The sequence below is a fragment of the Babylonia areolata genome, chromosome 35, assembly GCF_041734735.1.
Source record: "Babylonia areolata isolate BAREFJ2019XMU chromosome 35, ASM4173473v1, whole genome shotgun sequence".
Classification (NCBI taxonomy): domain Eukaryota; kingdom Metazoa; phylum Mollusca; class Gastropoda; order Neogastropoda; family Buccinidae; genus Babylonia; species Babylonia areolata.
The window spans coordinates 23035330-23051835 of NC_134910.1; the positions used below are offsets into that span (position 1 = coordinate 23035330).

A 16506-nucleotide genomic window follows, 5' to 3' on the forward strand; every position below is an offset into this window, starting at 1 on the left:
AGTGGCATAGACACTAGCAGGTGAGAGTGAGAGTGGTATAGACACTAGCAGGTGAGAGTGAGAGTGACAAAGACACTAGCAGATGAGTGGCATAGACACTAGCAGGTGAGAGTGGTATAGACACTAGCAGGTGAGAGTGGCATAGACACTAGCAGGTGAGAGTGAGAGTGGCATTGACACTAGCAGGTGAGAGTGAGAGTGGCATAGACACTAGCAGGTAAGATTGGCATAGACACTAGCAGGTGACAGTGGCATAGACACTAGTAGGTGAGAGTGGCATAGGCACTAGCACGTGAGAGTGAGAGTGGCATAGACACTAGCAGGTGAGAGTGAGAGTGTCGTAGACATTAGCAGGTGAGATTGGCATAGACACTAGCAGGTGACAGTGGTATAGACACTAGCAGGTGAGAGTGAGAGTGGCATAGACACTAGCAGGTGAGAGTGGCATAGACACTAGCAGGTGAGAGTGAGAGTGGGCATAGACACTAGCAGGTGAGAGTGAGAGTGGTATAGACACTAGCAGGTGAGAGTGGCATAGACACTAGCAGGTGAGAGTGAGAGTGGTATAGACACTAGCAGGTGAGAGTGAGAGTGGTATAGACACTAGCAGGTGAGAGTGGCATAGACACTAGCAGGAGAGAGTGACAGTGGCATAGACACTAGCAGGTGAGAGTGACAGTGGCATAGACACTAGCAGGTGAGAGTGGCATAGACACTAGCAGGTGAGAGTGAGAGTGGCATAGACACTAGCAGGTGAGAGTGAGAGTGGTATAGACACTAGCAGGTGAGAGTGAGAGTGGTATAGACACTAGCAGGTGAGAGTGAGAGTGGGCATAGACACTAGCAGGTGAGAACGAGAGTGGTATAGACACTAGCAGGTGAGAGTGGCATAGACACTAGCAGGTGAGAGTGAGAGTGGTATAGACACTAGCAGGTGAGAGTGGCATAGACACTAGCAGGTGAGAGTGAGAGTGGTATAGACACTAGCAGGTGAGAGTGAGAGTGGTATAGACACTAGCAGGTGAGAGTGGCATAGACACTAGCAGGTGAGGGTGACAGTGGCATAGACACTAGCAGGTGAGAGTGAGAGTGGTATAGACACTAGCAGGTGAGAGTGGTATAGATACTAGCAGGTGAGAGTGAGAGTGTCGTAGACATTAGCAGGCAAAATTGGCATAGACACTAGCAGGTGAGAGTGGTATAGACACTAGCAGGTGAGAGTGAGAGTGGCATAGACACTAGCAGGTGAGGGTGAGAGTGGCATAGACACTAGCAGGTGAGAGTGAGAGTGGCATAGACACTAGCAGGTGAGAGTGAGAGTGGTATAGACACTAGCAGGTGAGAGTGAGAGTGGCATAGACACTAGCAGGTAAGAGTGGTATAGACAGTAGCAGGTGAGAGTGGTATAGACAGTAGCAGGTGAGAGTGAGAGTGGTATAGACAGTAGCAGGTGAGAGTGAGAGTGACATAGACACTAGCAGGTAAGAGTGGCATAGACACTAGCAGGTGAGAGTGGTATAGACACTAGCAGGTGAGAGTGGCATAGACACTAGCAGGTGAGAGTGAGAGTGGCATAGACACTAGCAGGTGAGAGTGAGAGTGGTATAGACACTAGCAGGTGAGAGTGAGAGTGGCATAGACACTAGCAGGTAAGAGTGGTATAGACAGTACCAGGTGAGAGTGAGAGTGGCATAGACACTAGCAGGTGAGAGTGAGAGTGGCATAGACACTAGCAGGTGAGAGTGAGAGTGGTATAGACACTAGCAGGTGAGAGTGAGATTGGCATAGACACTAGCAGGTGAGAGTGGTATAGACACTAGCAGGTGAGAGTGAGAGTGGTATAGACGCTAGCAGGTGAGAGTGAGAGTGACAAAGACACTAGCAAGTAAAATCTCCAAACAGTCCGCACATACATTTGACGAAAACATATTATTTCAAGTCTCACGTTACTTTATTGTCCATGAACAGGTACAGAAATTCACTGTTCGACACATACAAGCAATTGATTACAAAACGCAATGACCTAAATCTGAGTGAATTACGAAAATAATTTATGTACATTATAATGTAATCACGAATGCACACACAGACACACAGACACAGACACACACACACACACACACACACACACACACACACACACACACACACACACACACACACACTGATATCACTTAATGTGGAAAAACGTTAAAATGAACGCGCACACACACGCGCGCGCGCGCGCACGCACGCACACACGCGCACACACACACGCACACACACACACACACACACACACACTAACATAACTTAGAGTGGAAAAAACGTTAAAATGAACACACACACACACACACACACACACACACACACACACACACACACACACACACACACTAATATCACTTAAAGTGGTGGAAAGACATTGAACTAAACACACACACACACACACACACACACACAATTACACACACACACACACACACACACACACAATTACACACACACACACACACACACACACACACAATTACACACACACACACCAACATCCTTCCACTCTTTTCTCACTACCACCCCCCCTCCCCTCATTCCCTCCCCTCACACCCCCACAACCCCCCCATCCCCCATATCATTATTTCCACGCCTCACCCTCACTCTCCCCACCTTGTGCCCCCATCACAGTGGTGCCCCCTAAGGAGCCGTGCACAGGAATGGGACAGTGTGCCGAGAACGCGGAATGCTCTTCCACCACGGGAGGCCTGTGTGAGTGTAACGCTGCCTTCTACAACGACGCGGGGCGCTGTGTGCCCGTCAAAACGCCTGGTAGTGGATGCTCCGCTTCTTTCCAGGTTGGGAAACGTGTGGACTGGTGTGTGGTGTGGTTTGGTGTGGTGTGGTGTGATGTGGTGTGGTGTGTTGTAGTGCTTTGAGTAGCGTTGCGTTGTAGAGTGGTGCCTTGAGTGGTGTAGAGTGGTGTGGTGTGGTGTGGTGAGGTGTGGTGAGGTGTAGAGTGGTGATTTGTGTGATGTGGTGTGTGGTGTGATGTGGTGTAGAGTGGTGTGGTGTGGTGTGGTGTGGTGTAGAGTGGTGTGATGTGGTGTGTGGTGTGGTGTGCTGTGTGGTGTGGGGTAGAGTGGTGCCTTGTGTGGTGTGGTGTGGTGTGGTGTGATGTGGTGTGGTGTGATGTGGTGTGTGGTGTGTTGTAGTGCATTGCGTAGCGTTGCATTGTAGAGTGGTGCCTTGAGTGGTGTAGTGTGATGATTTGTGTGTGTGGTGTAGTGTGGTGTGGTGTAGAGTGATGATTTGTGTGGTGTGGTGTGATGTGGTGCTTTGTGTGGTGTGGTGTGGTGTAGAGTGGTACTTTGTGTGGTGTGGTGTGGTGCTTTGTGTGGTGTGGTGTGATGTGGTGCGTGGTGTGGTGTGGTGTGGTGTGGTGTAGAGTGGTACTTTGTGTGGTGTCGTGTGGTGCTTTGTGTGGTGTGGTGTGATGTGGTGCTTTGTGTGGTGTGGTGTGGTGTAGAGTGGTGCTTGGTGTGGTGTGGTGTGGTGTGGTGTGGTGTAGAGTGGTGCTTTGTGTGGTGTGGTGTGGTGTGATGTGGTGCTTTGTGTGGTGTGGTGTGGTGTGGTGTAGAGTGGTGCTTTGTGTGGTGTGGTGTGATGTGGTGCTTTGTGTGGTGTGGTGTGGTGTAGAGTGGTGCTTTGTGTGGTGTGGTGTGATGTGGTGCTTTGTGTGGTGTGGTGTGGTGTAGAGTGGTGCTTTGTGTGGTGTGGTGTGATGTGGTGCTTTGTGTGGTGTGGTGTGGAGTGGTGCTTTGTGTGGTGTGGTGTAGAGTGGTGCTTTGTGTGGTGTGGTGTGATGTGGTGCTTTGTGTGGTGTGGTGTGGTGTGCAGGAAAAATCTTCTCTATTCTTGTATTTGTATTTGTATTTCTTTTTATCACAACAGATTTCTGTGTGAAACTCGGGCTGCTGTCCCCAGGGAGAGCGCGTCGCTACACTACAGCGCCACCCATTTTTTTCGTATTTTTTCCTGCGTTTAGTTTGATTTGTTTTTCCTATAGAAGTGGATTTTTCTACAGAACTTTGCCAGGAACAAACCTTTTGTTGCCGTGGGTTCTTTTACGTGCGCTAAGTGCATGCTGCACACGGGACCTCGGTTTATCGTCTCATTCGAATGACTAGCGTCCAGACCACCACTCAAGGTCTAGTGGAGGGGGGAGAAAATATCGGCGGCTGAGCCATGATTCGAACCAGCGCACTCAGATTCTCTCGCTTCCTAGGCGGACGCGTTACTTCTAGGCCATCACTCCAATATCAGTTCTTCTTCTTATTATTATTACGATGATTTTATCATCATTGTTATCATTATTTATCACTGGTCAGTGTTGGATAAACCATTTCCTTTTGTGCCCTAATGGACTGACCACTGCCCAACCACACACATACACCCTACTCCATGGCCATGTATTATCTGTATTATAATCAATGTGCAGTATAGTAGGCTATGTTTATAATTATATTCAAATAATGTTTCTTAATTCTTTCTGTTTTTACATTGAGAATACTAGTTATTACCTGCAGTGTGTGGATGTATGTATGAAACGATGTATGTGATTTTTTTTTTTTTTTTTTTACATTTGTATCTTCGTAATATTTGTAGGGGCTGTTGTTGGCTTTTACAGTTATGGTCCCCATGTTTTTTTAACTTGTCTATGTTGTGATAATGCACCTGACCAAATTTCTCCAGTTGGAGATAATAAAGTTATTCTTATCTTATCTTATCTTATCTTATCAGTGCGCGGACAGCGCGGAGTGCTCGCGCTTCGGGGTGTGCCAGTGCTCGCTGGGCTACTACGCTCAGGGCGGCACGTGCAAGAAGGCGCGAGGGGCCGAGGAGACGTGCACGCGCGAGGGACAGTGTGACGTCAACGCCAAGTGCTCCACGCCCTTCGGGGGCATCTGCCAGTGCAAGAAAGGTGAGGAAAGGGTGGTGGGCGTGACTTCAGCAAGGCAAGACAGGGGGGGGGGGGGGGGGGAGAGACAAGGTAAGGCAGGACAAGACAAAAAAGGACGAGACAAGAAAGTACGAGACAAGACAAAGTAAGGCAGGATAAGACAAGGCAGGACAAGACAAGACAAAGTAAGGCAGGACAAGACAAGACAGGACAAGACAAGACAAAGTAAGGCAGGATAAGACAAGACAGGACAAGACAAGACAAAGTAAGGCAGGATAAGACAAGACAGGACAAGACAAGACAAAGTAAGGCAGGACAAGACAAGGCAGGACGAGACAAGACAAAGTAAGGCAGGACAAGACAAGACAAGGCAGGACGAGACAAGACAAGACAAAGTAAGGCAGGACAAGACAAGGCAGGACGAGACAAGACAAGACAAAGTAAGGCAGGACGAGACAAGACAAGGCAGGACGAGACAAGACAAAGTAAGGCAGGACAAGACAAGACAAGGCAGGACGAGACACGACAACCACCACCACCACCATCACCACCCACCGGTGATAGCCACCAACACCCAACACCACCACCCACTAACACCCACCACCAACACCCAACACCACCACCCACCATCACCACCATCACCCACCACCACCACCATCATCACCACCATCACCACCACCCACCATCACCACCACTCACCACCACCACCACCAACCAGCACCCACCATCACCACCACCACCACTCACCATCATCACCACCACCATCACCACCACCCACCACCACCACCACCATCACCACCACCAACCAGCACCCACCATCACCACCACCACCACCCACCATCACCACCACCATCACCCACCACCCACCAACACCACCATCATCACCACCACCACCACCACTCACCATCACCCACCACCCACCATCACCAACCACCATCACCACCACCACCATCACCACCACCCACCATCACCACCACCACCACTCACCATCACCACCACCGCCCACCACCACCATCACCACCCACCATCACCAACCACCACCATCACCAACCACCACCCATCACCACCAGCAACCACCACCACGACGACGACCACCACCACCACCACACACCACCAACACCCACGACGATGACCACCCACCACCACCACCCACCACCTATCAGCCACCCACCACCCACCACTTCAAACGGTGGCTTCTCTCCAGGTTTCTTCGCCAGGCAGAAGGACTGTGTGCCGCAGATCGAGGCGGGGGAGTCCTGTCTGGATGACGACGTGTGCATTGACGACGCCCTGTGCTCCGCGTCCCCGCGCGGGGTCTGCACGTGCAGCGAGGGCTTCTACCAGGACGGGAGGACGTGCAGGAAGAAGGTGGGTCATTCATTTTGTTGTGTGTCACGGATAAGATTTCTGTTACCTATAAAAACAAGAGAGGCAAGGCCTTCGAGACTCACTTGTGGCAAATTAAGTCCCGTAGCATTAATTACAGAGTAATTTCCCTTTTTTTACTATCTGCAACAAAAACGTTTGCAAAATAAATAAAAAATTCCATGCTTAGCAAAAGAAGTTCCTGTTTGAACAAAAAATGATAATAATGACTGCTCTTGTTGTTGTGTCGGAATAAGAGGTCAAAGTGCCAAGTTTAGAGAATACAAAAAATATAAATATAACAGTAAATGCAGTTTGCATATAATTAGGCTTCTTTTTTTTATGCCCATCCCAGAGGTGCAATATTGTTTTAAACAAGATGACTGGAAAGAACTGAATTTTTCCTATTTTTATGCCAAATTTGGTGTCAACTGACAAAGTATTTGCAGAGAAAATGTCAATGTTAAAGTTTACCACGGACACACAGACACACACACACACACACACACACACACACACACAGACAACCGAACACCGGGTTAAAACATAGACTCACTTTGTTTACACAAGTGAGTCAAAAATTGGAACACATACCCAGACTCACACCTTCCGCTACCAATTCCGATCAAGGACAATAACGAAATCATTTTCATCTTCCTTTCTTGCACATTTATTCTTCCGGAACCCCCTTTCCCACAACAAATATAATCACGAACACATTCTTTCCACCGGCCTAACGCTCTCTCATTCAGTTTAATTCCTAAACTACTTCAAAAATTCAAAATCACTTAAATCTACTGGCATCTAGACATAACACTAAAAGACGAGCTCAGACGAAGAACCAAAACTTACATTTTGAATCCTGAGGAGGGAGCCAGCTAAACAAAATAACACAAGGAGGGTCGCTGGTACTCAACAGTCTGGCACTTCAAATTTTAGATGGACTCATCCTACTTTCATCCTACAGCATTCTCTCTACAACCTTGATGCTCGCATCTCTCTCTCTCAAACCGAAAAGTGTAGTCGATCCGTTCACTTCTCATTCCAACTTCCGACTCTGCAGTCCAACCAATCAGAAGGGGGCACACAAAAATCATGCGTTTCGCTCCCTGACACTGTGCACGAGGAGGAAAGTGGGTCATTCATTGTGCCATAAAGAAATGGAACTAACTTCTACAGTATTTCCGGATGTACGTATGTGTAAACCGTAAAGAAATGGAACTAACTTCTACAGTATTTCCGGATGTACGTATGCATAGACCATAAAGAAATGGAACTAACTTCTGCAGTATTTCCGGATGTACGTATGCATTGACCGTAAAGAAATGGAACTAACTTCTTCAGTATTTCCGGATGTACGTATGCATGGACTGTAAAGAAATGGAACTAACTTCTGCAGTATTTCCGGATGTGTCCACTCATAATGTTGAGGAAAAACAGTATATTTTCTGCAGTTTTTTTCGGCATCAATCTGGCATGGAATCTTTCTGAGACTGTAAACTCCCTAGGGCTAAATGGGTTGATGTTTAGTGGTGGTGTTGTTAACAGTAGTAGAAGTAATAGTAGCAGCAGCAACAGTAGTAGCAGTTCGGTCGATAACAATCAACCACGTGAAAAGAAAGAGACTCGAATATACATACATCAGCTGTGTAATTCGACGGGCGCAATAGCCGAGTGGTTAAAGCGTTGGACTGTCAATCTGATGGTCCCGGGTTCGAATCACGGTGACGGCGCCTGATGGGTAAAGGGTGGAGATTTTTACGATCTCCCAGGTCAACATATGTGCAGACCTGCTAGTGCCTGAACCCCCTTCGTGTGTATATGCAAGCAGAAGATCAAATACGCACGTTAAAGATCCTGTAATCCATGTCAGCGTTCGGTGGGTTATGGAAACAAGAACATACCCAGCATACACACCCCCGAAAACGGAGTATGGCTGCCTACATGGCGGGGTAAAAATGGTCATACACGTAAAAGCCCACTCGTGTGCATACGAGTGAACGCAGAAGAAGAAGAAGAAGAAGCTGTGTAATTCTTTCCTGTCCTGGTTCTGTTCGTGATCTTGATGAGGTTATTTGACCGTTGTGATGCACCAGGTGGAAGCTGAGTCCAGATGCACCGGAGTGGGACAGTGTGTACCCAACGCAGAGTGCACGCCACGTTCGGGCGGCACGTGCAAGTGTGACGAGGGCTTCTATCCAGAGAACGGGGAGTGCAAGTGAGTGCCAAGGCCGTCTGTGTGGTTCTTGGCAAGATAGGGTTGACTGGTGTTAATGCAAAAAAAAAACCACCCAAAAACTGAACTACAGAGATTTGTTTTTGTTTCACAGGAAAACAAAATGTTTGAGTTTGTGTGTGTGTGTGTGTGTGTGTGTGTGTGTGTGTGCGAGTGCGTGTGTGTGCGTGTGTGAGTGCATGTGAGAGAGAGAGAGAGAGAGAGAGAGTGCGTGTGTGTGTGTTTGTGTGTGTGTGTGTGTGTGTGTGTGTGTACGCGCACGTGTGTGTTCCTCGGCAAACATTAACATTTGGGAATTCTCAGTCATGACATGAATTCTATGTATCGCACTTCACGCATCACACTACACCACACTTCACTACATCATACCATATCTTACCATAACACAACACAAAACACCACACAGCACCACAACAAACCACAATGAACCACTACACAACACAGCACAACACACCACCCACACCACAACATGGTACAACACAACACATCATAACACAACACAACACTCCTCTTTACATCACACCCCTTTACAACATGCCACACCACATCACACCCTTTACATCACACCACATCATACCCCTTTACAACACACCACATCACACCCCATTACACCACTTTACAACACACCACAACACACTCCTTTACAACACACCACATCACACCACAAGCTCAACTCCACAACCCAACCCAACCTGCAAGTGAAAGAGAGACAGACAGAGAGAGAGAGAGAGAGAGAGAGGGAGGATAAATCGGGAATTCCCGAACACTTAAATCGGGAATTCCCGAACATTTGCCAGCAGACTGTATACATGTATAAGAGTGACGAACTCCTTTGTGTGTGTGTGTGTGTGTGTGTGTGTGTGTGTGCGTGTGTGTGTGTCTGTGTGTGTGTGTGTGTGTGTGTGTGTGTGTGTGGCTCCCTACAGAAAACGTAAGGAGGCCGGGGAGACGTGCAGCGGGTTCGGGCAGTGCGTGGACCAGTCCCAGTGCACCTCCCGCAGCGGGGGTCTGTGTCTGTGCGTGCTGGGCTTCTACCAGGACAGCGGTCAATGCCTGCCCAGGAAGGACGAGGGAGAGTCGTGCAAGTGAGTGTCATCGAGGCCTCAGCAGGTTTCAGGGGCCGTATTCAAGAGAACATCGTGCCTGAGGGTAAATGTGTACCTGTGGGTAATCTGCCTGAGGTAAGGCAAACTGCCAGAGGGTAAGCAATATCCAGTATTCATGAACACAAGAGTCTACCCGCGTGTCCACAAACCCGAAGGCAATTTTACCCTTACTACCTGCCACGGGTGACTACTCACGAAGCAGAGGTAAATATGGTGGATCCTTTTGCAGCGTTTTTCTTCTTCTTTTTTTTTTTTTTTAAAGAGAAAACAGGCGTGCTTTACAGATAGTACGTGTTTTACGAACTCTCTCGACAACATTCCTAGCTGTGGTGCATTGAGAAGTGAAACTGGGGGCATGCGCACACGGGAATCGTTGGAATTTAAAAAAACACAAAAAAACGATGGGTTAGCTGTCTGAGTGAACCGCGTGTGCCTTGAATACGAAGTTAACTTATCCTTCAAGCTAAACTGTACCCGCGGGTCCCAACCATGTCAAAGATAACTTGCCTGAAGGCAAGATGAATTTTGTCTTGAATACGGCCCCAGGTGGTGTCAAGAGTGACGTCGAAGAGCTCAAAAGGGAAGGTAGCGTATTGGTTAATGCGCACATCAGCCAATACATTCTGCTCAATTAACCATTCATGTAACCATGATTACCATGTGCATGCTGAATTGAAATAATGATTTCCCTCTTTGCTTTATGCTGTTGTTTTGTTATTTCCCCATAGATCTCTTTCTTTCCCTCTCCCCCCCTCTTTGTCTCCCTCTCTGTCTCTTCCCTCTCTCTCTCTCGCTTTCTCTCTCTCTCTCCCTCTCCCCCTCTCTCTCTCCCTCTCCCCTCTCTCTCTCTGACTACGAAATTGGGTCGATGGCCTCGGGTTACTTAAATATGAACCTCATCAGTAGACCACGAAGATTGTGCATATACATACCGTTAGATATTGTTTTATATTCCTTATGTAGAGGAGAAGAATGTTGTGAAAAGTGTAGGAGGGGGGGGGAAAGGGGGGGGGTGTGGCTGGGGGGGGGGGCGTGTTTTCCACTTCGTGATATGAGCTTAAGTCATTAAACCATTTGAATCTCTCTCTCTCTCTCTCTCGCTTTCTCTCTCTCTCTCCCCCTCTCCCAGGGACTCCACAGAGTGTGCCGAGAACGCAGAGTGCAGCAGCCCCTACCTGGGTGTGTGCCGCTGCATGAAGGGCTTCTACCCGGTGCGGGGCGGGTGCAGGCCGCGGAAGCTGGTGGGTGAGGACTGCGAGGACGGTCAGTGCGTGGAGTACGCCCTCTGCGCCTCCACCACCACGGGCACCTGTTTCTGCAAGCCCGGCTACCTGCACGTGAACGGGCGGTGCGCGGGCAGTGAGTTTCAGTATCAGTATCAGCAGCTCAAGGAGGCGTCACTGCGTTCGGACAAATCCATATACGCTACACCACATGCCTGACCAGCAGCGTAACCCAACGCGTTTAGTCAGGCCTTGAGGAAAAAAAAAGATAAATACATAAAAAGAACTACTACTAATAATAATAATTATGTATAAGGCGCAAAAACTTGATGAAGTCAACTATAAGCGTACAAAAAAAAATAAATAAATAAAGATATAAATAAATAAATAACTAAAAATAATAATAATAATGCGGGCAGTGAGTAGTTGTCATGTGTGTGTGTTGGTGTGTAGGACAGGGTGTTTGTTTGTGTGTTTGTTTGTTTGTTAGGTGTGTGTGGTGGTGGGTCGGATGTGGAGGATAGGGGTTGTTGCTTTTTGGGTGTGTGTGTGTTTGGAGTGGTTGGGGAGAGGGGGTTGGGGGGTGGAGGATGGGGGTGGATTTGTTGGGTGTGTGGGTGGTGGGTTAGGTGGTGGAGGATGGAGGTTGTTGCTTGTTGGGTGTGTGGGAGGCGGGGTAGGTGGTGGAGGATGGAGGTTGTTGCTTGTTGGGTGTGGGGGGGGGGGTAGGTGGTGGAGGATGGAGGTTGTTGCTTGTTGGGTGTGTGGGTGGTGGGTTAGGTGGTGGAGGATGGAGGTTGTTGCTTGTTGGGTGTGTGGGGGGGTAGGTGGTGGAGGATGGAGGTTGTTGCTTGTTGGGTGTGTGGGGGGGTAGGTGGTGGAGGATGGGGGTTGTTGTTTGTTGGGTGTGTGGAGGGGTAGGTGGTGGACAATGGGCGTTGGTTTGTTCGTTGGGTGTGTGGGGGGGAGGGGTTGGAGGATCTTCTTCTTTCCGTTAAACGACCAACATCGACTTGCTGATGACTCTGTCGTGGTTCATGCATGCTGGATATTTCCTTGTCTCTATAACCCACCGAACACTGACGTGCGTATTTGATCTTCTGCATGCGAATGCACACGAAGGGGGTTCAAGCACTAGCAAGTCTGCACATATGTTGACCTGGGAGATCGGAAAAATGTCCACCCTTTACCCACCCAGCGCTGTTACCGTGATTCGAACCCGGGACCCTCTGATTGAAAGTCCAACGCTTAAACCACTCAGCTACTGGGGGTGGATTTGGGTGTGCTGGGGAGAGGAGGGGGGAGGGTGCAGAGGGTGGGGGTGAGGTTTGGTGTGTGTGTGTGTAGGGGGTTGTTGAGTATGTGCGTATGTGGTGGGGGAGTATGTGTGTGGGGGGGAGGGGGGGTGTGGGGGGGGGAAGAACCCACCACCACCACCATGGGGCACCTGCGCTGGCAGTGAGAGGTAATGTGTGAGGGGGTGTTTGTGTTGTTGTTGGGTGGGTGTGTGGGGGGGCGGGGGGGGGGGGGGTGAGGAGGAGCAACCGGTTGCGGAGGATGTGAGGTTGGTTTGTGTTTTGATGGGTTGAGTTTCTGCGTTTGTGTGTGTGTGCGTGCGTGGCGTGGGTAGATGTGTAACTGTGGGTGGGTGTTTGCCTCTGTGTTTGAGAAGTTGTGCGTGCGTGAGTGCATGGATGCTTCAATGACCGTCAGTTTTATATCCGTCAATTTAAGTGTCTGTATTTGCGTGTGTGTGTGTGTGTGTGCGCGCGCGCGTGTGTGTGTGTGTGTGTGTGTGTGTGTACCGCGCGCACCTGTTATGTCACCGCCGCAGCCAACTCCCCGGACACGTCGTGCAGCAAAGAGGGGCAATGCGTGGTGAATGCGGAGTGCTCTTCCCCTGTGGGCGGGCTGTGCGAGTGCATGGAAGGGTTCTACGCGGACGGTGACCAGTGCTCGCCCGTCATTCCCCCGGGAAAGCGGTGCTCCCAGGACGACAGGTGCGTGGACAACGCCCTCTGCCAGACAGACGTGTCCAACTCGGCCATCCAGCGCTGCATGTGCGGCCCAGGATTCTTCAACGGGGAGAAGGCGTGCGAGCTGCTCAAAGGTTCTGAGAGGGTGTTGGTTTAAATAATCTTTAATTGTTCAACAGTACACATGATTACAATGCAATGAATGACAAAAGAGCATCAACAAGCTTAAAGCTTATACTGTGCTCACAACGTTGCACTTCAATTTTATCATGACGGCTGATGAACCATATTATGACTTGTATCAAATAACATTCATAAACAGTAAGTAATGAAAATAATGAAATAAAACAAATAAACAAACAGTACATAATATTAATATAGTAAAATAATGCTAATATCAATATCAACATGAGACCAAATCCACCACCACTGAGAGGGTGTTGTTGTTGGCATTTTTCTATTTCTTTTTTTAATCACAGCAGATTTCTCTGTGTGAAATTCAGGCTGTTGTCCCCCAGGGAGAGCGCGTCGCTACACTACAGCGCCACCCTTTTTTTTTGTATTTTTTCCTGCATGCAGCTTTATTTGATTTATCTATCGAAGTGGATTTTTTCTACAGAATTTTGCCAGGGACAACCCGTTTGTTGCCGTGGGTTCTTTTACGTGCGCTAAGTGCATGCTGCACACGGGTCTTCGGTTTATCGTCTCATCCGAATGACTAAAACAAAAAAAAAAATCTGTCTGCAAGTGTATTTGTTTCATTACCAAAGTGGAGTTGGGTTGTTGTTGTTTTTTGTTTTGATTTTTTTTTTTTTTTTTTTTTTAATTTGTATTTCTTTTTAACACAACAGATTTCTCTGTTGTTCTTCAGTGGAGTGATGGCCCAGAGGTGTGTGTTCCTATTTGGAGTGATGGCCTAGAGGTAACACGTCCGCCTAGGAAGCGAAAGAATCTGAGCGCGCTGGTTCGAATCACGCCGATATTTTCTCCCCCTCCACTAGACCTTGAGTCGTGGTCTGGACGCTAGTCATTCGGATGAGACGATAAACCGAGGTCCCGTGTGCAGCATGCACTTAGCGCACGTAAAAGAACCCACGGCAACAAAAGGGTTGTTCCTGGCAAAATTCTGTAATAAAAAATAATCCACTTTGATAGGAAAAACAAATTTAAAAAATGCACGCAAGAAAAAATACAAAACAAAGGTGGCGCTGTAGTGTAGCGACTCGCTCTCCTTGGGGAGAGCAGCCCGAATTTCACACAAAGAAATCTGTTGTGATAAAAAGAAATACAAATACAAATAATAATGATAATAAATGCGGGCTTGTAAAGCACAGTTCCCCCATCTCAGATGGAGCTCACCAGGCTTTACAATGAAATATACAAATTGAAGACAAAGTGACGTAAAATATGTACAAAATTAACACAATCTCACATGACGTTGACTAAAACATACATATTTAAGACAAAGTGACATGAAAATATATAAATCAACACAGGCACCATCACGGTCTCAAGCACACACACACACATATTCTTCCTGTATGTTTCGATTCATTGCTTGGCTCTTTACCATCGTATCTTTCTGATATGGTATATTCAAGAGACCATTATATCTGCAGGCAAAGGTGTACCTGCGGGTAATTTGCATTGTATTTGTATTTGTATTTCTTTTTATCACAACAGATTTCTCTGTGTGAAATTCAGGCTGCTCTCCCCAGGGAGAGCGCGTCGCTACACTACAACGCCACCCTTTTTTTTTTTCTTTTTTTTTTTCCTGCGTGCAGTTTTATTTGTTTTTCCTATCAAAGTGCATTTATCTGCAGAATTTTGCCAGGAACAACACTTTTGTTGCCGTGGGTTCTTTTACATGCGCTAAGTGCATGCTGCACACGGGACCTCGGTTTATCGTCTCATCCGAATGACTAGCGTACAGACCACCACTCAAGGTCTAGTGGAGGGGGAGAAAATATCGGCGGCTGAGCTGTGATTCGAACCGGCGCGCTCAGATTCTCTCGCTTCCTAGGCAGAGGCGTTACCTCTGGGCCATCACTCTACCATTTGCCTTGCCTCGTGTGGATTTGCACGCAAGTCCATCTTCACTCGCAATTACGAAGGTCTCTTGAATGTCACCCTGTGACCGAGTACAGATTACAGTCCATCCCACTCAGGCCTGCCTTCATCGTCTGACACATGCAAGTTTGAAGTCCCATGTTACAGACACAGGTCCATGGTTTCCGAACATTTGCACGCCATGGGCCTTGGTTTTGGAAATCTCTGCCACAAAATTATCAGACTGCTCCCCTGTTAGATCTTTCAAGTATAATCTTAAAGTATTTGTACAGACAATTTTTTTTTAAACTAAAAATTATGGTCCACACCCCCAAGATTGTCTGTGCGTGTGTGTGTGTGTGTGTGTGTGGACTGATGTATTTGTATGGAGAGGTGTGGTTGAGGTGGGAGAGGTGGGAGTCATGAGTGATTTTACGTTGTTATTAAAATAGTATATTTTACGAGGTAGACTAAAAAAAATCCTGGTAAAAGTCGACTTACTTGGGATAAAAGAGGCGACGTATCGAGCCACAAGCTCTTCTTCAGGCAAATGAAATGAGTGAGTGACATTTTACGAGCTTGCCTTATCTTTAGTATTTTTAACCAGATTTTATTCCTGTGTCTCTAAATCATACTTCTTCTTCATCCGTGGGCTACAACTCCCACGTTCATTCGTATGTACACGAGTGGGTTTGTACGTGCATGACCGTTTTTACCCTGCCACGTAGGCAGCCGTATTCCGTTTTCGGGGGTAGCGTGGTAGTTGTATTGTAATGTAAAATGCGCGTAGAGTTGCAGAATCACTGTGTAAAAAAAAAAAAAATACAGATGCTTTTTCTTCGTCGTCATCGTCATTTTCGTCGTCTTCTGATTATTATTATCATTATGAGTATTATTATTTCTATTGTTGTTGTTTTAAATGCGAACTAGAGTCGCAGAGTAAGCGCTGTTTAATTGCTTTTTTTTTTTTTTTTTTTTTTTTTTTTGCTTCTATTGTTATTATTACCATTACTGTTGTTGTCATCATCGTCATTATCGTCATCGTCATCATCATCATCATCAACATCATCATCATCGTCGTCATCATGTCTGAAGGTCCGGGTGACACGTGCTTCAAGCGCGGACAGTGCGGCGAGAACACGGAGTGCACCACGCCCTACGGCGGCAAGTGTCCAGTGCCTGGGCGGCCTCTACCAGGACGGCTTCGAATGCCACCCGGTGCTAGGAGCTGGGGAGGCGTGCTCCATGGAGGGCCAGTGCGTGGAGAGCGCGCGCTGTTCCACGCCCACCGGTGGGGTGTGCGAGTGCGAGGCCGAGTTCTACGAGAACGGCGGCGCGTGCGTGCGCAAGAAGAAGGCCGGGGCACCTTGCTCTGGAGCGGGCCAGTGCGTGGACAACGCCAACTGCGCCGTGGCGCGCGGCACGTGCGAGTGCCAGGTAGGGGGAGTTTTCAGTTTCAGTTATTCTTTCGTTTTATTTATTGTGTGTGTGTATGTTTTTTGTTTGTTGTTATGGGTTATTTTTTGTGTGGGTTTTTTTTTTCTCAGTGAGGTTTCACTGCGTTCAGATCAATCAATCCTTAACATACATAGCTACTCCACATCTGCTTATGGGC

General features: G+C 47.8%; 1 protein-coding gene across 1 annotated transcript in view; it reads left to right on the forward strand.

The window, feature by feature from the left end:
• LOC143278022 (uncharacterized) overlaps positions 1–16506 on the forward strand; it is a 227046-nt gene that overhangs the window by 182943 nt on the left and 27597 nt on the right. The window contains 9 exon segments of the mRNA XM_076583034.1: positions 2665–2831; positions 4777–4957; positions 6141–6304; positions 8398–8519; positions 9464–9622; positions 10773–11002; positions 12701–12976; positions 15987–16063; positions 16065–16328. Of these exon segments, the coding sequence (XP_076439149.1) occupies positions 2665–2831; positions 4777–4957; positions 6141–6304; positions 8398–8519; positions 9464–9622; positions 10773–11002; positions 12701–12976; positions 15987–16063; positions 16065–16328 (1640 nt within the window).